The 25,946-nt window shown below is 40.1% G+C and overlaps 1 protein-coding gene across 1 annotated transcript in view; it reads left to right on the top strand.

Moving 5' to 3' along the window:
* LOC136874865 (15-hydroxyprostaglandin dehydrogenase [NAD(+)]) overlaps positions 1 to 25,946 on the top strand; it is a 91,569-nt gene that overhangs the window by 24,707 nt on the left and 40,916 nt on the right. Inside the window, exon 4 of the mRNA XM_067148553.2 lies at positions 12,923 to 13,114. Coding sequence (XP_067004654.1) covers positions 12,923 to 13,114 — 192 coding nt within the window. The remainder of the gene's footprint in view (positions 1 to 12,922; positions 13,115 to 25,946) is intronic.

The following is a 25,946-nucleotide window of genomic DNA, read 5'->3' on the forward strand; positions in this document are numbered from 1 at the left end:
AAAAATCCAAAGTAAAGCAGCTCGATTTGTTCTGGGTGATTTCCGACAAAAGAGTAGTGTTACAAAAATGTTGCAAAGTTTGGCCTGGGAAGAATTGGCAGGAAGAAGACGAGTTGCTCGACTAAGTGGTATGTTCCGGGGTGTCAGCGGAGAGATGGCGTGGAATGACAATAGTAGACGAATAAGTTTGAGTGGCGGTTTTAAAATTAGGAAAGATCACAATATGAAGATAAAGTTGGAATTCAAGAGGACAAATTGGGGCAAATATTCATTTATAGGAAGGGGAGTTAGGGATTGGAACAACTTACCAAGGGGGGTGTTCAGGAAATTTTCAATTTCTTTGAAATCATTTAGGAAAAGGCCAGGAAAACAACAGATAGGTAATCTGCCACCTGGGCGACTGCCCTAAATGCAGATCAGTATTGATTGATGAGTATTGATTGATGGCTAGCCTAACAAATCGACTCACTACTCAACAGCATTTTTGTCACAAATAATGTGAATGGCGTTCTCAGTTAAGTCGTGCGTTCAAAAATGAAATCAGATTTTGCCTATCGGTCTCAGTGTTATTGTGACATGCCAACCTCTATCTATCAATATCTTTGAAAACGCTGTATATTGGTTAATCTGTTTTGGCTTAATTTTATTATTCTGCAAATGTAATTGTTGAAAAACAAGTCGGTTGGCAACATATCAATGATTCACGATCGAACAGGTAGAATCGTGGGTTTTTTTCTAGTTGCGTCACTGCATAGAGAGTTCTGACAGCGTGAAACGTGACCTGTATGTAACTGCTTGTTGTTCTAAGTCCGTGAAGGTTTGTGATTTGTGCCAATTAAGAAGAAGCAATGCCTCATACCTGTGTATATGGCGCACATTATTGTTGTTATATTTGTGGAAGGTTAACTCTGAAGTCGCAAAAACGAAACCTTACTCGTGTTGTAAAACAGTGCTACGAATTTTATTTCAGGCATATTGTTGTTGCTAAGGACAATAAATGCCCCCCGCCTCCACACACACACTCACGCGCGCGAGCGCGCGCGCACGCACGAGTCGGGCTGCATTGCGATTAAAAGGATGCAATCTTCTTTCTCATGGTACGAAAGCGAGTATTTTCCGTGACCGCCATTCTGCTTTTTCTGGATTTGTCTCCAAGGACGGCGACATGTCTTTTTTAATGATATCGACTCTTATGTAGATTCCAGGCCATGATTTCAGTGTAAATGAGTGGCGCTTATTCATAGATTCTAGCAAAGTTAGTCTTAAATACAGTGATTCTGTCACTGTATTCTTAAAGCAGTACTTCTCCACAATGGGAACAAATTTCCTTCTGTTCCGATTGCTCATGCAGTCGATTTGAAGGAGGCATATGAGAAATTTAAACTTTTACTCACACTTGTCCAGTATGAATACGTTCGACTCGTTGGCTGAATGGTCAGCGTACTGACCTTCAGTTCAGAGGGTCCCGGGTTCGATTCCCGGCCGAGTCGGGGATTTTAACCTTCATTTGTTAATTCCAGTGGCTCGGGGCTGGGTGTTTGTGCTGTCCCCAACATCCCTGCAACTCACACACCCCACATAACACTATCCTCCACCACAATAACACGCAGTTAACTACACATGGCAGATGCCGCCCACCGTACTATATCCCAACCCAATACAATACAATACAATCAGCCATTTCAATCATTAAAATGATGTGGCCTCTTTAAGTCATGGGTATAGGTAGGCCTTCAACAGTCTTCTCCAAGTGGAACGGTCTTGGGCAGATCTCATCCAAGTGGTACCAGCGATCTTCTTGATATCTTTGTCCCATCTGTCCGGTGGTCTTCCTCTAGGCCTTCGATGTTCTCTCGGACTCCACTCCAGCACTAGTTTTGTCCATCTATCATCATTTCTTCGTGCAACATGGCCAGCCCACTGCCATTTTAAGGAGCGTACTCTCTCTAAGATGTCTTTAACCTTTGTAACAGACCGGATGTCATCAGCTCTTTTCCTATCTTTCTTTGTATAGCCTAGCATTGACCTTTCCATGGCTCTCTGCGCGGTCCGAAGTTTCCCTTTTGTGAATTCGTTCAGAGTCCAAGTCTTTAGTATATCCCCAGAAATCTGATCAATTCCAGCCGCTTTTCTAGTTTTCAACTTTTGTATCTTATTGTAAATGTCATTGTTATCATATGTAAATTTTTTTTACTTCTTTGGCCTTAGTCTCCTCCTCTATCTCGACATTATCTTTGTAACCAACAATCTTTACATACTGCTGACTGAATACTTCTGCCTTTTGAAGATCCTCACATACACATTCCCCTTGTTCATTAATTATTCCTGGAATGTCCTTCTTGGAACCTGTTTCTGCCTTAAAATACCTATACATACCCTTCCATTTTTCACTAAAATTCGTATGACTGCCAGTTATGCTTGCCATCATGTTATCCTTAGCTGCCTTCTTTGCTAGATTCAATTTTCTAGTAAGTTCCTTCAATTTCTCCTTACTTCCACAGCCATTTCTAACTCTATTTCTTTCCAGTCTGCACCTCCTTCTCAGTCTCTTTATTTCTCTATTATAATAAGGTGGGTTTTTACCATTCCTTACCACCGTTAATGGTACAAATCTGTTTTCACATTCCTTAACAATTTCTTTAAACCCATCCCAGAGTCTGTTTACATTTTTATTTACTGTTTTCCACCGATCATAGTTACTTTTTAGAAACTGCCTCATACCTGCTTTATCAGCCATATGGTACTAACAGTCCTACTTTTAAGACCTTCCTTTCTATCACATTTATTTTTAACTACCACAAAAACAGCTTCATGATCACTAATACCATCTATTACTTCAGTTTCCCTATAGAGCTCATCTGGTTTTATCAGCACGACATCCGGGATATTTTTCCCTCTGGTTGGTTCCATCACTTTCTGAATCAGCTGTCCTTCCCATATTTACCTATTTGCCATTTGTTGGTCATGCTTCCTGTCGTTCGCATTTCCTTCCCAATTGGACATCTGGCAAATTCAGATCTCCCGCTACAATCACATTTCTTTCTATGTCGTTTCCCACATAGCTGACTATCCTATCAAATAATTCCGAATCCGCGTCAGTTCTACCCTTTCCCGATCTGTACACTCCAAATATATCAAGTTGCGTATTATCTTTAGAAATGAGCCTTACACCTAGAATTTCATGTGTCTCATCTTTAACCTTTTCGTAGCTTACAAATTCTTCTTTCACCAGAATGAACACTCCCCCTCCCACCCTTCCTATCCTATCTCTACGATTCACACTCCAGTGCCGTGAGAAAATTTCTGCATCCATTATATCATTTCTCATCCATGATTCAACTCCTATTACAATATCTGGTAAATATACATATATTAAATTACTTAATTCTATTCCTTTCCTTACAATATTTCTACAGTTCAACACTAACAATTTTATGTCATCCCTACTTGATTTCCAGATCCCTGTTCCCTTATCACCGCTCCCTAAGCCATCCCGTTTCCCTGAATATACCTCCCTACTGCTGCTTTCTATGCGAGTGGGACACCAGAGACAGACAAAACCACTATTGTGGGGGGAAAACGGCTTGTTCGCTATGAACTACTTACTGTCTGGACAGAGAAATGTAGTGAAAACCCGTCTTGTTGACCCCAACATGTTTGTCTACCTCCGCTGCACATTAAATTGGATCTCAACAAAGCTTTATCAAAGCTATGGACAAAACATCACTTGCATTCAAGTACTTGCAAGAGAAGTTCCCTATAATCAGTGAAGCAAAAATAAAGGAAGGTATACTTGTGGGACCGCAAATTAGGGAAGTGATGACAGGTGAACATTTCCCTGATTTGTTGAGTGGTATTGAAGAAATGACGTGGTTGTCATGCACAAGTGTCTGAAATAACCTTTTACGCATCCACAAGGCCGAAAGCTATCGCGATATTGTACAGGAATTACTGAGATTTTACCATCATATGGGATGTAATATGTCACTCAAGCTACATATTTTGAACAATAATTTGGATTTTTTTCGCGGATTATCTTGATACTGTTAGTGAACGGTTCAACCAGGTTATTTCTCAAATGGCTAAACGTTATCAAGGCAATTGGAGTGCCGCAATGTTGTCGGATTACTGGTGGACCTTACGAAGAAATGTTCCTGAGGTAAAGTATCGCAGGAAATCTGTTAAGAAACGTTTTAAGTATGCCTCTACACTCTTTTTACTCATGTGTTGCTTCTTTGATTTTTGTGTACTGACACAGATTTTTTCCAGTCTACGTTATTTTGGAACTCTTGTTGCAAGAGCGTGCGATTTTGCCAGACACATTAATAAACAGGCTGACGTAAGCATTTACGAAATCTATTATCATATGAGCTGGCCCCGTGGTGTAGGGGTAGCGTGACTGCCTCTTACCCGCAGGTCCCGGATTCGATTCCCGGCCAGGTCAGGGATTTTTACCTGGACCTGAGGGCTGGTTCGAGGTCCATTCAGCCTACGTGATTAGAATTGAGGAGCTATCTGACGGTGAGATAGCGGCCCCGGTCTAGAACGCCAAGAATAAGGGCCGAGAGGATTCGTCGTGCTGACCAAACGACACCTCGTAATCTGTACGCCTTCGGGCTGAGCAGCGGTCGCTTGGTAGGCCAAGGCCCTTCAAGGGCTGTAGTGTTATGGGGTTTGGTTTGGTTTTTGGTTTTATTATCATATGAAAAATAAGATCGATTTGATCTGTATTCAGGGACAAATTATCTTCCAGAAACAGTCTTTTTGTTTTTTGTGAAATATCTCTTTTTTTGTAGACCGGTGTTACTTGAGAGACAGGTCTGAGTCAGACGTTCTGTTGCGTTCATGCAAGTAACTTCGAATCACTGCCATCTGCAACTTCAGTGGTGCCAGGCTAGAGCTCATAGGAGAGTAGAGTGGAGATGTGCTGTGTTTTAAGATGAGAACCATTTATGTCTTGGTGCCAGTAATGGCCGTAGGTTGATAAGAAGGTGGCCAGGTGAGCGCTTGGAACCAAGCTGTTTGTGGCGTCGACATACTGGACCTATACCAGGAGTTATGGTCTGGGGAGCGATTTCCTTTGGCAGCACGAGCACTCTCGTCATCATCCCAAAAGCCTTGACAGGTGATTTGTACGCCAGTCTTGTGACTGAACCAGTTGTGCTGCCATTCATTCTCAGTATTCAACGGGGTGTTTTCCAACAGTATAACCCCACTGCTGTCACTCAACATGCTCTACAGAGTGTTGACCAGTTGCCTTGGCCTTCGAGGTCAACAGACCTTCAACCATTGAGCACGCATGGGACATTATTGGACGACAAATCCAGAGTTATCAAATAGCTGCATTAACCGGTGTTGATTTGAATGACCGAGTGCAACAGGTGTGGAACTCCATCCCACAAAATGACATATGTCACCTGTATGACAGGTGGTGGTAGTGGTGGTAATTATTGTTTTAAGAGGATGTACAAAGCTGTACCACACAATGCATGCACGCTTATATGCTTGCATTCAGGGGTTTAACGAATGTAATACGGACCCGTCTGCCAAGATAAAATTTCGGGCCCCCTCAAATACAATATATAAAACCTATGAATAACTTAATTACAACAGATAATGCGATATATTGTCAAATTATATGAGCAAGGGGATTATTCATTTATGTAAGATTATTAAAAATAATGTTTAGTAAGTTTTATTTTGATGCTTCTGTGGTTTAATGGCTGAGCTGCTGAACTGCCAGCCATGAACCACTTACATGTTGGTTTCCTTTTTCAGTAACTATTCTCTGTAATCGATATCGAAGTCTCGGTTACAATAATGTATTCCACTGCAACACAGGAAAATGTACGAACAAAATTAAATAAAAAGCTGTTCAAATAAAGTTTTTTAAAAACCAAATCGCACTACTGATAATCTTATTATTTACTTCGTGCAAAGAGAGCTCGTTCGAAAGTCGACAGGTTGTTACTACAACTTCTTATTCGAATTATACACTGTTGTCGAATAAATGTGAGACAAAAGTTAAATTTTCTGAAAAATTCGTGCATAATACTACTATTTCGGGTGCTCTACACATTACGAAAGTATAATCTCCCAACGTAAATATGATATTTTGGTACCATAATTCACTGTTGTAATTATTTTTAAACAATTTGGTGCAGACCTTTTCTGAAGAACGTGTCGCGATCATGCGAGAGACGTCAAGGCCAAGTATTTTTTACAATGTATTGTGTTATGTTATACTCAACACAATAAACTGCTGCTAGACTCAACTAAGTGGCAATACCTCTACGTACAAATGGTAAAAATCCCAACTATTCAGACTGATTCTACAAACCCTCCCAGACCATTCCCGTGCAGAGTGACAGTAAGCTACGGCGTGTGTATAAATATAATTTAAGACTTCATTTCTCTGCTCACAGGCCTCAGGAATCCCCAAACGAGCGCCATGTGGCTTGTGTCAAGCTTGGCGTGATAAGAAGTCGTGACAGCTGGAATAGCAGTTCGCTAATAAATATTGGGCTTTCAAGGTGTGTTGTTAGGTTATTTTCATAATGGTTAAGTACACTATAGTACTGAGAATATTTTTGATCGAATGTTATTTCCACATGAAAAAAGTTAAATCGTGCTTTCAGTTTTCCAGTTGTACAGTAGAAACAGTATGTGCAACATCTCGTTTACAGGTGGTGTAGTACTGGTTTCATAACTAATAAGAAAAAACAGCGAAGGAGAACACTTCTCAATTATGAGAAGTTAGAAGATATACAGGCAAGACTGCAAGTCAGTCTGCATACGTCACTCCGGAGCGTACATAGTTCAGGAAACTGGTATTTCGCATACGTCAACACGTAATGCAAGAAAATGATTACATTGACGACCTTACCGGACTCATTCAGTGGTGAGTTCAGTTTCATTTTCTAGTTTATTTGACAGGTAGCCAGAATTACGTCATGTGAAGTTAAGGGCGCCCTCTTAGCCAGCAGCCGACCGCTCTGTGACGTCACCCACCGGGTCAGGCCTCATCCAGGAGTGTGTGGTGGCGGTGGCCGCCGGACCAACCAATTATAACTACTCTCGTGCCATTCGATTGTTGATATTATACATTTTTCACAGTTTCTTAAATATTTCTTCACCGGGCGAGTTGGCCGTGCGGTTAGGAGAGCGCAGCTGTGAGCTCGCATTCGGGAGATAGTGGGTTCGAACCCCACTGTCGGCAACCCTGAATATGTTTTTCCGTGGTCTCCCATTTTCACACCAGGCAAATGCTGGGCCTGTACCTTAACTAAGGCCACGGCCGCTTTCTTCCCATTCCTAGGCCTTTCGTGTCCCATCCTCGCCATAAGACCTATCTGTGTCGGTGCGACTCAAAGCAACTAGCAAAAATATTTCTTCACATCTAATGCACAGCTACATTCTTCAAACTTGGCAGACCCGTCAAAGATGGTCCTGTGACATGAAAGTACATGTCGATCACGGCATGTTTGATTGCTATTTCCAAATAACAGGCACGGTCATGAACCTCCAAGCAAGAAAGGTACTTTATAAATAAAAAGTAGCGGCGTGTTTCCATCCTCCTCTACGCAGTATTTCTCTCCGGACTGTCATGATGGTATAGCGTAAGTTGGCTGTCGCCTAGCGACAATCTGTCCATCAAGTCGATCCAATCATGGTGCGGCTTTGCAATTAAATTAATTATATAGAATTACTTATCATAAAAAACTGCCCATCTGATTTCGTTCAAACAAGTTCCTAAACCGGCTGAGGAGTAATAAGAACAAACTGTGAAAATTTCAGCAAAATCGGTACAGTAGTTTTGGAGACCAATGCGAGACAAACACACGTAGTTTCGTTTTTATATAATGGATTTATTTATTTATTTATCCTGAGCATGCGTATAGCTGGTGAGTTCAGTTTTGTTAAGTTTCTAAACCATAATCTGTCGCTTTTTTGAGACGACTACGTCCGCTCGCCATTGCGGGCACTGCGCTCGCTGTCACCGCTTCTCTGCGCTCCTATGCCTCGATACTTCGCTACGAAGTCTTAAATTATACTCCCTGTATATATATTACCTGCAGTGTCCGTCGTAAACGGGACAATCATATAGCATGTGCCAAGTTAACTCCCCACCACCTACTTTCCACCAATATTCAGGCATGCTGTTTTACTTGGAACGCCGCAGTAATCCCATCTATCGGAGATGAGCGGCAGCAGAAGAGACAAATCATATCACAACAATGGCCAGTGGATTGTTAATCCCGATCAGTTTTATGAGCTTTGGATATTGTATGCCTCCAGATATGGTTTTCTTCCGACTGTTCTTTCACAACTCCCTCTTCTCTTATTCTTCAAGCGATCGTTCCTTTACGATTTTCTCTCATTTTTGTAATCATCTTCACAATTTTCCTTGCCGATATGGACCGATGACCACCTGGTTTTTATGCTTAAGACAATATTGACAGAAGAGAAGTGTTGGGTGGACAGAAAATGAGAGAAAGGCTTACGTTCCAAGCAAACCCAGTCTGTGGTTGGAAACTTATCCAGATGATGATGATTATGATGATGATGAGCCAGGATCGAACCCGCCAACTGGTGGTCAGAGAGCTATCGCCAGGGGAGGCTCGTGCGAGTGTGAGAAAGCCACAGTGTCAGGGATGGGAAATGTATGTACCAGAACTTCAACTGGCAACTTCAGCAATTTTCTAGAAACATATTTGCCCTATACCTGTTAACACTTATACACCGGCTAGGCTGGCTGGAGCTTCCTTATGATGGGGATGAATAGTAAGTCTCCCAACCGACCGACCGACCGACCGACCGACCGACCGACCGACCGACCGACCGACCGACCGACCGACCGACCGACCGACCGACCGACCGACCGACCGACCGACCGACCGACCGACCGACCAACCAACCAACCAAACCAAACCAAACCAACCAACCAACCAACCGACCGACCGACCGACCGACCGACCGATTGCATTTAGGACAGTCGCCTGTGTGGGAGATTCCATATCACGTGTTGACCTGGTCTTTTCTTAAATTATTTCAAGGAAGTTGAAAGTTAATCGAACAACTCTCTCGGTAAATTACCGCACTCATTTTCTTTTTCTTTACGTCGCATCGACACAGGCAGGTCTTATGGCGACGAAAGGCCTAGGTGTGGGAAGAAAGCGGCCGTGGCCTTATTTACGGTATTACCCCAGTATTTACCTGGTGTGAAAATGGGTAACCACGGAAAACCATCTTCATGGCTGCCGACGGTGAGATTCGAACCCACTATCTCCCAGATGCAACTCACAGCTTCCACTCCCCTAACCGCACGGCCAACTCGCCCGGTAGTAAATGATTCCATTCTCTAATTACTCTTCCCATAAGCGAATATCTGTCCCAGTTTGTTCTTTATCATTTTCAACTTTATCTTCATATACATATTTCCGTTGCCTGCTGCCATTTCCTGATGGATACAGTACTTTTGTATCCATCTCTTGGCACAGGCCAGAGTAGAGTGTAGCTTTCATCGAAGTCCCAGTCTCATCCATGGCTGTGACAATATGGAAGCTGCTGGGGTATGGGTGGTGCTGAGTAATGACATTCAGAGCACGACTAGTGCATCTGAGTGTTATGAAAGGTGTTGCTCATAGGGTCAGTCGTGCTGCAATAGCACTTTCTGACCCAGTGAGGAAAGCAATGGAAAACTACCTCACTCCTCGTCTTGCCTAGTACGCCTCATTTTGGTGCTGCCATTGGTTTTTGCGGTTTCCTTATAACCGCATAACGTTTGGTGGAGCTATTTGAGGATCCAACCAAGCTCTGGGCTGAAGACCTAACAGTCAGGCAGACACATATTTCCCACTTTAAAAACCCCATTCAAGCTTATTCGTCTACTAATGACATTCCCCACATTATCATTACTGGAAGCTCGAACATATCGCTTAGTCGAGCAACTCGTCTCCTTACTCCGAAGTCTTCCCAGTCCGAAGTTGACAACATTTTCGTAGTACTACTCTTTTGTTGGAAATCACCCAGAGCAAATGGTGCTGCTTACCTTCTGATCTCTTCCAGTTCTCGTATCGAGTAAACCTGGTGTAGATCGCATACACCATCCTCTAATTGGAGTCTTACCGGAGACTTGAACGTCATCTCCTTTTCATTCTTACTACAACCCCTAAATACCCTCATAACTGTGGGAAGAGCTCTGTAACCTCCGTTTGCAACCTCGTTAATGTCATTAATGAAGAACTTTCCTCTTTATAACTGCAAAATAAAATTCTGTGTCACCTACTCTAATTTTCTGAGTTCTATTTCTGTAACCGCGTTTTGGCTGATCACACAAATAATAATAATAATAATAATAATAATAATAATAATAATAATAATAATAATAATAATAATAATAACACTAAAGCATGAAGTCTTAACCTTAATAAAAAACTTAGATTCAACAAAAGCATCGCAGTAAAAAATATAAACAAACAGGTTAGGAAACATGACAACTACGGAACGGATGCGGGAAGCGGGGTACCCTAAGAGATAATCGAACGTAGCCTTTTGCTTTGAAAGAAAACGGGGAGGGTAATTACCCTTGGATTAAAACATTTATTTAAAAAATTACGAAATCAGAAACTCTAAAGTTGAAAGACCTTTACACACACACACACACACACACACACACACACACACACACACACACACACACACACACACACACACACACACACACACACACACACACACACACACACACACACACACACACACACACACACACACACACACACACTGTAAAAGGCAAATTACGTGTTATAAGATATATCTGGAGACATGTGCAGTGCCGTAAAATAAATTTTTGTCACTAAATTCAAGACTATAGAAACCCAAATCCGACTACACATGTCGACTAAAATGAGGGCTAGTCCAGTTCTACACAAACAAATACAGAAATTAAACCAAACACAGAGGTACAGTAAATTTGCATCATTATCTAAAACACTTCAGATAATGTGAATAGATTTTCCGTACGAAAGGTGACAGAAATAGCGGGAGGCAAGACCGAGGGTTAATTACAACATAATGCAAAGGTTAAGAAAAAGGGTATTGCCTCAAAACAAATAGTATATGATCTTGGCTGAGAAGCTAAGTCATTTTGACAAAATTAGCGGTGAACGTGAAATTCGAGGGCAAACTCCTGCGTAAGAAAAAGGGTAAATTATCAGATTTGAATGGAGCTAAAAACCGAAATAAAGGAAGAAACAGTGCTTATTCTGAGACCGGATTTTCCGCGACGGGACCAAAGGACGAGCTACCTCGCTCCCACCGAAGAAGTGGGATAAGATCAAGAAACAGGAAATGGTGCAACCACCAAGGAAAACCAATCAGAATGCAGAATTCACCTTCGACTTTCACATTCACCCATTATATTTACTTTTATTTTCTCCAATCAAAAGTCTCTTCTTTCTTGCTGACACAGTCATAATAAATGTTCGAGAAAAGTCTTCATTTACGCACTAGAAACGCGCTTCCAGAACTGCGCGTGTAGGTATAGTATGCTTCAAAATTGTTGACCAAAAGCTAAAATATTGAAATCCACAGGTTAAATTATAATTTTTTATACAACCCATAAATAAGTGTTTTTAAAACAGTCAATTTAACATGATCTGGATACGTCTAGGTTTATGAGATCGAAAAATTTCTTCCAAGTCCAAAATTTCAGTCCAAACAGAATAACATTTAATAATATTTAATATATATTTAATTTAATATTTATATAATATTTAATGCAATAAAATGATACATTTTAAATCAATTCCTACTGCTGTCTTTATACTGCCACAGTTTTATATAAATGTAGCCTCCCATTCAGTCACTCGTTTGTATAGTTAAATAGCCCTAATTTTTGTTTGTAGTTTCCCATGCCTTAGAACCACTTTCAAGTGTTAACAAAACAACTTCTGTCGTTCTGCTAGTTTCAAGCAGGTTTGGAGAGAGGAGGATAGTGCATGCGTAAGAAAGCTGGAGTAACAGGGATGGAAAGTGTATGCCACAACTTCCATTGATTTCAACAGTTTTCTAGAAACATATTTGCCCTATACCTCTGAACACTTATGCACAGCCTAGGCTGGCTGCCGCTTCCTTATGATGGGGATGTGAATAATCGTGATCAATAACGCCGATGTTGCAGACGATTCCTGGAGCGCCCATCTACAGTACAACGAGTAGTCTGCCGAGGTGCATCTAAGATCGGAAGTTCATATGACGACAGCAACATCTTATTTTTGAACAATTCTTGATATCCTCGGATTCTCACTAAAGTAAGCCACGCAAAAAAGCTCTTGCACTCCTATGTAAAACTAATATACTTTCACGGAAACACACTACCTTACTTAGAATTTCACAAGTGCTGACCAGATGTGAAATATAAGTGTTAGTATATACAGTTTTACTCCCATGAAGGTAATAATACTAATAGTAATAATAGTAATAAGTGTTGTAAGGATAATTTTGCCCGAAAACTATCTTTCTCCTTGTAAAATACTTCTGATGGCAGAAGTGAGATCGCTGAGTTAGATTTACTACATCCTGATTCAATTTCTGTCCTATACAGTCATTCATTGATTGATTGTAGTCAATACGGGATTAGTATTACTTGAAATGAAGCTGTTAAAGCTTATCACTTGTAATACTATACAGTCATGTTAAGAGGATATATTTTCTAATTACTTTATCTTAAAATGACCCACTCCAATTTCCTTGTCCCTATCTGAAAATATCACAACTACTGCTACTGGGATAAAATACATTTAACATCATTTTAAACTGCTAATGGTCTTTGAGGTTATGAAGTATTGTTTTATGGCGCAAGAGAATAATCTCTGGATCGATAGTAAAAATCCCGTGTGTTATTTATTTCTGCTTTCAGGGTGGGGTGGTTCGTGGCATACTGCTGGCATTCAAGTATATGGGCAAGGACTCTAAGTGTGGACATCCAAGTGGAGGACCCGGAGGAATCGTGATCAATAACGCTGATGTCTTAGGTTTGCAGGCGATTCCCGGAGCACCCATCTACAGTACAACGAAACATGCTGTCATTGGTGCTGTCAAGAACTTCGGGGTAAGTACGAAACAGGAGAGAACGTCTCAGTATATAGAGGGACAAACATTCAATTTTTACCAGAGAAACAATACCTTTCATTATCATTGTACTGGAAATTCTTACTTCAATGTGCAGACCTTATCTTCAACACTGAAAAGTTTATAGAGGACTGATGTGGAGAATTGTTCTTTAAATACAAGTTCAAACAAGATTACTACAGTTCACATTTTACAACCGTTGTGGAAACAAATATACTTGTATCACTTGTATCTAATCTGAAGGAAGAAATTGTCTGTTTTATTTTGTCAACATTTTCATTACCGGCTCGGTAACTCTACTAAACCTTTCAGTGTTTCTACATTTTTCTGGATTGAGAATGCTCTTTGAATTCAATATTCACACACACACACACACACACACACACACACACACACACACACCCACACCCACACACACATATATATATATTTGATGGATATATGTTTTCGGCTACGAAGTGATATAGGAGGACTAGGAGTGGGAAGGAAGTGGCCGAGGCCTTAATTTAGCTGCAGCCTCAGGATTTGCCTATGAGAAATCACCGACGGTAGGGCTCAAACCCATCATCTTCTCAATGAACTTCTTTACGGCCAGTAACGCGCAGCCACCTCACTCAGTGCAGAATTTATTGAAACGAGATATGTTATGAGAATTTTGAAATGCATTGGATTTGAGTATGAACTTTGATGTATGGATTTAGAAAGTTTTAGGAAAGTTTAAACATTTTCAAAAGTATTTATTAAGCACAATGTGCATATAATACAATGTGAAATCTACACAAACATTACATACTCCATAGATATATAGCGGATCATGTTCATCATTCACAATTCTTTCACCAGTCTTTAGCAAATGCACTGAGAGATTGCGTTCTGTTGGACCAGGTCATTAAGTAATAACGAGAACAGGGCATGTCACAAAGTCGGCAGCCACAGTTATCCCTACCGAGCTCGATAGCTGCAGTCGCTTAAGTGCGGCCAGTATCCAGTATTCGGGAGATAGTAGGTTCGAACCCCACTGTCGGCAGCCCTGAAAATGGTTTTCCGTGGTTTCCCATTTTCACAGCAGGCAAATGCTGGGGCTGTACCTTAATTAAGGCCACGGCCGCTTCCTTCCAACTCCTAGCCCTTCCCTGTCCCATCGTCGCCATAAGACCTATCTGTGTCGGTGCGACGTAAAAGCAACTAGCAAAAAACAGTTATCCCTGAGGGTGTGAAATCCATTCGTCAGACATATCTTTCCATGGAACCCATGGATGCCAAAGAGCGTGTATATGTGGAGTTATTTGTACTTAGGCTACTTCCATGTTGAAGAACTCTGCTGGTATTTGTTGTGCTTTTTGTCGTCTTAAAGTTTAAACACATTCTTGGAGAAAAAGTATAAATCTAATATTCATACCCAGAGAGAGTAATGTATTACTAGAGTTATAAACTTTACTAGTATTATAAACTTTTTCAAAAGCGTTTTCTTCTTCTTCTTCTTCGTTTAGGCCTACGATGGACCACGTGGTTCTTAACTCTGGTGAGCTCTTTTCTTCCTCTTAGCCCAGTATTCTTTCATTCTAGGCTTGTTAAACGAATATTTTCCGAAGCTGTCTCCGTAAAGCTCATGAAAACTCCAGGAGAAGTGGAAGGGAAACGCGACAACTATCCGTGACTTTGGCGCTAGTGAGGTAACTAACCATATACATGATCTTCTTTGTATCCAGGAATTAACTTGGTATTCTTTTCTTTCGCAGACTGAGTGAACCACCGGACAATGAGCCTCTCCAGCAGTGGAACCATTTCTCGACTCCTGATGGGAAATCAAATCCATTGAATGGAGCACTTCTCTATCGCCTCAACTAGGCAGTCTCGTAATGCCAAAATAATCTTCTTCTTCTCAGAGTAATCTAGTCTAATGAATGGTTTGCCCCTACGATGAGTCTTCTCCAACTGTGTCTATCCTGTGCAGTACGTTTTGCATCTGCATAGCTCCTTCATCCTGAGTTCACAAGAAATGTCATGGTCTTCCAGGAGGACGTTTTCCTGGTGTTTTACTTTCCAATGTTTCCATCAACACATTCTTATGTGGAAGCCTATGTCCCATCCAAGAAAGTTGCCAACATAAGAGAAGAAAATAATTTGGCATACGTTCGGATAAAACGCGAATCACCTTCATCATTATCTTCTTATGCTTATTCTTCTACTGCCTATCCACTACTAGATGTTGGCGATCACATGTCGGAATTCCACTTGGTCAGAGGCTGCATGGAAGAGCTCACCATGAGTTCTCATTGATGTCCAATCTTGTGAGTTCTTGATGTTCTTGTGCTATGCCATATTTCTTCCTGTACTTCCTTTGACAACTAACTTGCTCTGAAGACTTAGTTTGTGATTGTCGTATTTGGGGTTTCTCATTATGTGGATCAAATAAGGTGTCTTCTGTGTTTCATTATTCATCTATCTATCTATCTATCTATCTATCTATCTATCTATCTATCTATCTATCTATCTATCTATCTATCTATCTATCTATCTATCTATCTATCTATACCTGTATATATCAAACGGAATGTCTGTCCGCTCGTCTGCGTGTCTGTCTGTTCCCCATACAAATCCATACCATTTCACCAATCTGAACCAAATTTTGTATACTTACTTTTTAGGAAGCCGGCCCCGCGGTGTAGGGGTAGCATGCCTGACTCTTTACCGGAGGCCCTGGATTTGATTCCCGACCAGTTCAGAGATTTGTACCTGGATCTGAGGGCTGGTTCGAGGTCCACTCAGCCTACGTGATTACAATTGAGGAGCTATCTGAGATGGCGGCCCCGGTCCAGAAAGCCAAGTATAACGGGGCTGAGAGGAATCGTCGTGTCGACCACACGACACCTCGTAACCTGCAGGCCTTCGGGCTGAGCAGCGGTCGCTTGGTAGGCCACGATCCTTCGCGGCTCTTGCGCCATGGCGGGTTAACTTTTAGATCCTGCGGGTAACCATATTTGCAAGAAGTTTTAAGAGCACTCATAATTCCCTAGATTTAGGCTCTTTAGCCCATTAATATAGGGGAAGTATCGAATGTGTCGTGCAAGAACGAGACAAAGGTAATTTTAAGTTTCGCGACGCGAAGAACAGAACGCGGTTTTAAGAGCCTAAAACCAACCTTTGTGGAGATATAAGAATCGGATGGAGAAATGACTATCCGTAACCATGGCACCGTCAGCTTACGGATTCTGCAGTAGAATACACGCCTAGTGTTCAAAGTAGGCACGTGCATAAATATACGCTAGATCAAGGAGAGATTCTGCTACGCACACGACTGTCTAAAAAAAAAAAAAAAAAAAGCACTGTGGGGGTAAGCCAACCCTAGCACTGAAGGTGTGGAGGGGGTGGCATATAAAAATAATCGAAAATAGTGTCGAATCCGTAGGTTTCTGGGTCACTGAAATGAACAATGCCAATCCGCGGTGTCGTTTAAGTCCAAGTTCAGCCCCCTTCCGCGTGTGGGATGAGAAGGGGTGAAAAAAGAAAATATCTAAAGTAACCGAGATCACGGATGTAAAAGTAATAGAAAACGACCAATATTTAAGTATTATCCATAGTTTTCGGGATCGCTGAGATGAATAGTGACATTCCAGATGTCGTTTAAGATCAAGTTCAGCCGCATCGGCGCGGGGGTGAGAAGTGAAAATGAAAATAACCGAAATAAACGGGATTACGGATGTTGTTTATGTCCCAGCATAGCTCTCAACCAAACATAGTGCACGTACGGTATACTATCTGAAAAAATTATTGGGGGCAGAACTCCCCTATCACAGTGACACTCTGGATGCCGTTTAAGTCATAGTTCAGGTCCAGTAGGAATACAGGTTGAGAAAGGATGATAAAGACTGTCCAGAAAGTCGAGATTATGGATGTATGTGTTATATTCAAGCATAGCTGTCAACTAAACTTACTGAACACATGACTTACTGTACTATCTGGAAAAAAATTATGTGGGGGTAACACACCCCTAGCGGAGGGGATGGAATTACAAATAATCGAAAACGACGATTATTACTGTCGAATCTATAGTTTTTAGGGTCGTTTAGATGAATAATGACACTCCGGATGCATTTAAGTTTAAGGTCCTAGTTTTCAGGGTCACTGAGATGAATAGTGACAATCCGGATGTCGTTTTAAGTCCAAGTTTATCACTCATCGGCATGGTGATTCAGAAAGGGTGAAAATATGTCCAAATCGGACAAAATTAGTGTTGATTACACAGTTTTCGGGGTCCCTCGGCTGATCGGTGACAGTCTCAGTGACCGTTGGAATCGTGTAAATTATATATATAATGCGACGCGTAAATACATTACGTTATAAATTTTTATTATTTGTTCGAAAGGATCAACTACTTCCCAGACAATCTGGAAATACCTTTTCTTTATAAATACTATTTGTTTGGGGCGTCGACCTATGGAGATCTTGTGCCCCTACTTGGACCATATGATATGAACCTGCGTGTAATAGGAATTGTGGAAGTGTAGAGTGTTGAATATGAGGAAAGGAACGTTAAGAATGACACAAACACCTATTTACAATTAAAAACCCCTGACCCGGCTGGGAATCGAACTTGGGGCCGCCGGGTGGGAAATACTTTAATGCGAAACTAAATAATCTCAAACAAAATCGTAAAATTATACACGTAACAATATTTCTAAATCTACAAAAGGGTTCGTAAATTATCAATCAATTTCACAATTTAAAAAACAAAAAATATTACTTCAAACGTGCAATACAAATCCTAAAAGTCAAAGGTGTGAAAGAGAAAATGATCAAAATGACAGAAATTGTAGATGTATGTGTGTAAGTATCTTCCAGAATATCTCTCAACCAAACTTCATACAAATACGAATTACTATCTCAAAAAGATACTGAAGGGTTAAGACACCCCTAGTAATCCTAGGCGAGACAATAACCGAAAGTGACCAATATCAGCGTAGATGTCATACTTACGCGGCCGCTGAATTGCATTGTGACACTCTGGCTTCCGTTTAAGTATCAGTTCAGCAGAATAGGCATGGTGACAATACTTGGTGACCGAGCTCGATAGCTGCGGTCGTTTAAGTGCGACCAGTATCCAGTATTCGGGAGATAGTAGGTTCGAACCCCACTGTCGGCAGCCCTGAAAATGGTTTTCCGTGGTTTCCCATTGTCACACCAGGCAAATGCTGGGGCTGTACATTAATTAAGGCCACGGCCACTTCCTTCCCACTCCTAGCCCTTTCCTGTCCCATCGTCGCAATAAGACCTATCTGTGTCGGTGCGACGTAAAGCAACTAGCAAAAAAAAAAAAAAAAAAAAAAAAAATACTTGGTGATAAAGGAAATGTAAAAACTGTTCGAGATTAGTTTAATTAACGAGACAAAAAATAATCTATGAATAAAACTTGAATTTAAACACATAAAAATAATTCTTAAAGTATAAAACATTTCTTGAAATATCAGTCAACGTCACAAAAAAGAAATCAAGAAAAATTCTCTTCACATATAATTAAAAGGTAATAAAATATCTAAAAGTAAACAATCAATAATGTGCCCGGGCAGCGCCGGGTAATACAGCTAGATTGGGTTAATTATTTCCTTTTCCTTATACTTTTAAAGATGTATCCGTCTGCACTTGATCAGTCCAATGAACTTTCAATAGTTCATATAACTTTAAGTTCTCCAATCTGTCGGAGACTAAATATAACTACTACAATCCAATAACACACCTGTAAAAACACATTATTAAATAAGGAATACATAACACACTATTAAACAAAACATGACGTATTTTGTTCTTGAAAGAACATCATCATATTCCATCAAATCAACCATTTCTAGTTATTCCAATTATTTTTCTAATTAATGTAGGCAAATTATTGTTTAAATTCTGTTTATACCCTTTAATATTTCAAAGTTGACGGTATAACTTATCTTAGTGAAGTGATCAGTAATACGTTCTCTTTCTCCTTGTTAAGCCGACAAGGAGAGATGACATACTATTGAGGACTTCACTAAGTTATAATGTTCAAATATTAAAGGGTATAAACTCAACATAAATGTTTCTACATGTATGACCTATTATCATCAATTCATAACAATTAATTAGGAAAAAGTGTGATTTGATAGAATCTGATGATGTTCCTTCAAGAACGAAACCTGTCTCTTTGTTTAATAGTGTGTTACTGTATGTATTCTTTATTTTCTACAGCTATGATGCAGGGTTGTAGTTGTTATATTTAGTGCATGACAGACTGGAGAACTTAAAGTTACATTAACTGAGTCAACACTGGTAAGTATGGCTTCATCTTTAACAAAAATCTTTCAGTAGGTGACAATCTCATATGCATCTTTTTCTTTCTTTTTTCTTTTGGTTAGTGTAGGTTTCAGCGTACAGGTCTCATTTCGATGCAGTGACACTGGTCCAACATACAACGTATCCGTAATTTTCTATAAATTCACCTCTTTTATATTTTCAGAAAGTTTTTTCAATCCATCTCAATATTACCTTTTATATCTTGAGTGAAACCCCCCGATCTTCATGACTCAAGATACAATTTGAAACTGGCATAAAGCATGCTAGTCTCTAAGTTCAACGTGTCTGTTTGTCCGTCTGTCTCACTTATGTACTGGTGTTCGGTTATAAATCGAGGACCAATGAACGGATTCTTATGTGGGTTTTCGCTCTTGCATAGAGCATTGGTTCCGCAGAAATCTTTTAACAGTTATCAGATAATCCGCGGGTAAATACTAATGTTCAATAAATTACACTGAGTGGCCAAATGTCACTGGAAGAGGGGTCCCGTTAGAAAATGTGCCGTATATGACCCCTGAGCGTTGCGGCTAGCTGCGGCGTAGCTGAGCAGTCTGTCGTACACACCAGTGCCGTGAAGATGGCAACACGTCGCAAGTTAACCGACTTTGATCGTGCGATGAATACTGGCGCACGGCGCATAGGTCATAGCATTGAGGAGATTACACGCGAATTCGCGTTTCCGAGATCAACAGTGTCGAGGGTGGATCTTCAATATCGCAGAGAGAATGTTACTACCCGCTTAAACCGCCGCACGGGAAGACCACTGGTGTTTAACGAACGGACATCACGTCACCTCCGTAGAACCATACTGGACGCTCGACGGGCAACTGTGAGTCAGATAACCGCAACTGTAGCGCATAGGCTTCACCAGCCAACGACCAACTCGTATCCCTTTGCTGACATCTCGACACAGAGCTCAACGACGTGTATGGGCGTCCTGTAAATCCCGGTTCCAGTTGTGTCGAGCTGATGGGCGCGTGCGAGTGTGGCCTATGCCCCATAAAGCTATGGATCCTGCGTGCCAACAAGGTTGTGTCTGGGAGGGAGGTGGGTCAGTTCTGGTCTGGGCGGCGTTCTCATGGTCGCAATTAGGCCCCATTGTCCGGCTGCAGGGAGCGCTGACAGGTGCACGTTATGTGGACATTCTTTCAGACCATCTGCATCCCTTTCTGGCCCTAGAGTACCCTGACGGAGATGCCATGTTTCAACAGGACAATGCACCATGTCACCACTCTGTGGTGGCACGTAGGCGGTTGGAGGAGCACTCCTGTGAAGTTACGACCATGGATTGGCCCTCCAGATCTCCCGATCTTAATCCAATCGAGCATTTATGGGATGCTGCCGATGCTGGTGTACGCTCCATGAACCCCACACCAACTACACAAGAACAATTGTGGGTAACAGTGCAAGATGCGTGGGTCATGATCCTTCCAGAACGATTCCAACACCTTGTAGAGTCGATGCCTCGCCATATTGCTACCGTTTTGAGGGCTCGCGGAGGAGCAACTCGCTATTAACGTCACATTCAGTGTCTTTCCATGACTTTTGGTCACTCTGCGTATATTCCTTTTTTAATAGTGTGTTTTATTCTTTGTTTTTTAAAAGTGTGATGCAGGGTTGTATTTGTTATATTTAGTGTTTGATAGACTGGAGAACATAAAGTTACATTAAATGCACGCGACTATATTAGTATCATAACGGGAGTTAACGCTTAGCACGATCATAGAAAGCTGATACTATTGCAGAAACCATAATTAAGACACGTGCAATTGACACGACGACGTGCTTTTTGGATGGGCAACATAAAAATGAATCAGAAGCGATCCAGTTATCTAACAACACTGTCAAATATCGTATTAAGGACCTCTCAACTGATATAGATAGAAAGTTTGCATCCCGTCTTAATTCTACCTTTGCTTTCTCTTTGAAACTTGACGAATCAACAGATATGGCTGGTACGTTTTCAAAATCAAAATCGATTAAAATCTGCTACTCGTAAAATCTTTTGAAGAGATGTCTAATTCCATTGATACTTATATGACTGAACATCAAATCAGCTGGGAGAGCATATTGATGTTGTACAGATGGGGCCAACGCAATGATAGGAGGAACAGCTGGGGTAGTAACCATGGCCAGACTACACTAAGGCCGTGACACTGAAACTTGGCAACACTGTATTGCTACTCCTTGGAGTTTTAATGTAAGATATCGGAAGTTAACATTCAATTATATTTTCTCAAATAAAACGTTGTTGGAAGAGCAGTTTTCATTGGAAACATGTAAAACAAAGTGAAAATTAAAATAAGTACGTTAGTGTAAATATGGGAATAAACAAACATATGGCTACAACTAGAAAAAACAAAACACAATCCTATGTCCATCAAAATACAATTCTAACATTGGGAATCAACTTACAACACAATCACTCCAGGGTCATCAGTTTTCTTTTCTTGCCAGAACTCTTAACCACAGCATCAGCGTTATCAACATGTTTTGTGTAGAGTAGTTGTTGATTAAAATATTTACAAAAAGGGCAAAGATTGGCAGAGAAGTTTATTTCGCAATATGAACAGCGTTTCCTTGTATCACTTACACTTTGCCTTGCAAGCTGAATCAGTACACACTTCTGATTCTTACTCCGAAGGAATGCTACTTCATATTCCTCAGAGATTAAATAAAAACTGCACGATCTTATATACACTTGTACACACGTTTAAGAGCAATTCTGATGGGACCGATAACCCAGCTCTGTTTAATCTATTAAACATGTCATTTTCCACTGTTTCATTTGATATGTTCGAGATACAGTCTCTGCAATTAAGTTTACTGTCTAGCTTAAAAGCTACTAGTACATAAACTGAAATGTAAATGACACGAAACATGTTATCGAAGTCTACTTCTATTTTATTTACTTTAAGTACCGCACTGAAAAATTCACTGCATATATTTCGTCAATTATGTTCAATGAATCGGAATCTAACTGGAACTAGTCCTTGCTTGTATTTCTTTATATTTTGCAGACCTTAGTCCTAGCAAACACTGCTCTAGTATATTCTTTTCAGCTTCAAAATATTATAAAACAGATACATTATAATTGGCACCACACAACTGTCTATAAGAACTAAATCTCTTCTGAAGTTAATTGGTTAGAAACTTTCCTGGCAACATATACTCGACTTGAGGTAGATCTAAACAAAAGCTTATCAAGTCAATCGTGGCACTTGTTGTTTGTATGAGAGCCCTGAAAGTGTGTACTGAAAGACATTAGCCTTAGGAAATCTGAACACTGAAATGTGTCCTTCTTGATTAGAATCATAGTTGCTGGAGCACGAAGGAACACAACAATGCCTTGGAATCTGAGATTAAGCTTAGCTTTAGTTGTGGTTGTCATACTTGTGCAACGTAAAAAAAATTAAAAAAATCATGTTGCACTTTTAAACTACTGTAATTTTTAAAAATACAAACACTGAATGGCTTTCAAATCGATGTGGATTGTCACTATTATAAGTACATACTGCAACATGAGAAAGCTCACCTTTGGCGTAAATTACCAACATATCATCCAGCTTAACTTTGGGTATTATGGTTTGTTTTTCTTTTCACCATTGGTGGATTAACACTAGTTGTATTCGATAATTCCTCAAATGACATTATCTTACATGACACGTATTATGTTGTTGTTCACTTCCACTATGTCTTATCTATGGGAGCAGTGTTTGCAATTATAGCCGGATTTATCCAATGATGTCCTTTATTCACAGGATTCACGTTAAACCGCAAATGATTAAAATTCCATTTCACAACTATATTTTGTAGGTGTAAACTTAACGGGTTATATCGCGCATTCCTATCTACAAAATGTCATTGCAAAATTCGTCACAAATGGAACATAATAATTGCTTTTACTTAAATGAAGTGAAAAATCTGTGCGGTAAATTAATAAATGCCGTCGTTATTAGAGAAATATGAATACATACTTAAGGCCTGTAGACAGGAATCGTTTATGTCCTATTCCGCTGCTGGTGCCGTCTTTTGTTAATTTCTTGAGGTCCAGGGCTAGCACCCTGGAATGGGAGTGCTATGTCTGTGGATTCTCATTCTCTTTGTCCATATGGCTAGAGCGGCCAGTTCAAACAGCAAAATGGAGGTCAACAGCGTTCACGATGCTATTTCGTTCTTCAATGAGGCAAATGACCATGTTATAGTGATGTGGCTGGAACTCTACGGAAAAACAACTAAGGACGCTTTCAACAATTTGGTGCTGCACATTACAGAGAAATATCGTTAGTACCACAAAATGATTTTTGTTGAAAGAAAAATAGCATGATTCCTGGACCAATAAATATTTTTTATTTTTGTTTGAACGAAAATAGCATGATCCCTGGATCAATAAATCACTAGTCCACAGAATTCTTCTTATGTACACTGCCCATATTTTTTTGTCACCAATTAAATCTTGCATACCGCGATACAATTCAGAAAATGATGTAATTGACAACTGAAGCAAAGAAACGAAAGCGAAGAAGTTCAGTGAACACAGACATCACACACGAAATTGTTGAAAGTGTCAGACAAACAAAAGACATACGTGTGTTACTGTGAGCGTAGTACCAAAAGTGCTTGTAAAGTAGGTATACATAATATTTCCCAAAAATAAAATATTTCTTAATATACCGCAGATTTTAGATTTCAACTGTGTAAAAGCAATTATTATGTTCCATTTGTGACAAATTTTACAGTGACATTTCGTAGATAGGAATGCGCGACGTAACCAATTAGCCTACACGCTATTTGGTATCCTGGAACGACATTAACCGTGGTATACCAGAAGACTTTTAAAGGGAATGGAAAACAGGAAATGAAAGTTTATTGGACATGTCATCAGACACAATAAATTCATCACTAACATTCTTTAAGGGAAAGTGCTGGGAAAGAAAGGGAAAGGAAGACCTAGGATGAACTATCTGGACGACATCAAGAAGAGGTTATGTCGTGACAATTACATGGAATTGAAACGAATAGCCAATGAAAGAAGAGAGTGTTTGCACCGACAAGGCATTGGCCTTTAGAATATTGATTGATTGGTTGTTTTTGCCTGAAATTATCACGAAAAATCATAATATTCCTTACTTTCATCTTTCAATGCAGCAGAATTTGTCTTTACATGTGTATATTTAATATTTAATATTTATTTATTTAATATTTATAAATATTATCACAGTTTATAGGCAGTAATAGCTGAAAATGTGAAGGAGAGAAACAACAAGTGTGAAGAGTATGGAATGAGCATAAACCAAAAGAAAACCAAATTCATGATACTTGGAGGTAAAGGTGAAAAAGCGAAAATCAAGATAGGGGGAGAAATGATTGAACAGGTGAATAAGTTTAAGTATCTTGGAAGTATTGTGACTGAAGATCTTCACTCTACAACAGACATAAAAGCTCGAATTGCCTTAGCCAAGAAAAGCTTCAACAATAAGAAAAAACTGTTGTGTGGCCCTCTAGATCTGAGGAAGAGACTTGCAAGGTGTTACGTATGGAGTATAGCTCTGTATGGCGCTGAAACATGGACATTAAGGGAGGAAGAACAGAGAAGAATAGAGGCATTTAAGGTGTGGATTTGGCGAAGAATTGAAAGAGTAAAGTGGGAAGATAAAATATCAAATGAGAAAGTTCTGAAGAGAGTGGGAGTAGTGAGGAGCATGCTGACCGTAATCCACAACAGGAAGACATATTGGATAGGGCATAATGTAAGACACAACACTTTACTACGAGTAGCAATAGGGAACATGCATGATCCGGGGTTTCAATTAAAAATATGCTAATCTGATTCAAAATTTCATGCAGAATTCAAAAATGTGATCAGAATGTACAAATAATAACTCCAAACATGATAAAAATCGAAATTAAACTACGAAAATATCACGTGACGCAAGTACGCGATCTCATTGGTCTGACGTCATCGTACAGGTTGACTGAATTAGCAGACGAAATAACACATAGTGTGCTGTGAGAAGCAGGATACACTTCACGTATTTCTACTTTATGTTAGTGTCTGGTATAGTTAAATTCGAGGTCTACACATTGGATAATAATCTGAGTGGTATATTTTAGACTTAAAATGAATCCTGCCCAGACAGTGAGGCAGAAAACTTATAAATGGTGTAGAGTTCCGACGTGCAATAGCACATCGCATACCATCCCAAACAAATTGTTTATAAATGTTCCAAAGACCCTAAAACTAGGGAGAAATGGATATTGGCGAGCCGGAAATGCTGGTGATTTATCGGAAAAGTCTAGTTTATTTTATTGAAGATTACACGTAAGGTGAATTTGTTTGAATTTTCAATCACTTTTCCATGTCAGCTGTTCTAGTGGTAAAACTTTAAATTTTAATGTATAATGCTTTAATTACATACTTCAGTTACATCTTAGAATATGAAAGTAATAAACAGTGCAATAATTAGTGTACTTGCTTTACGTCGCACAGA

This window comes from Anabrus simplex, chromosome 5 (genome assembly GCF_040414725.1).
Source record: "Anabrus simplex isolate iqAnaSimp1 chromosome 5, ASM4041472v1, whole genome shotgun sequence".
NCBI lineage: Eukaryota > Metazoa > Arthropoda > Insecta > Orthoptera > Tettigoniidae > Anabrus > Anabrus simplex.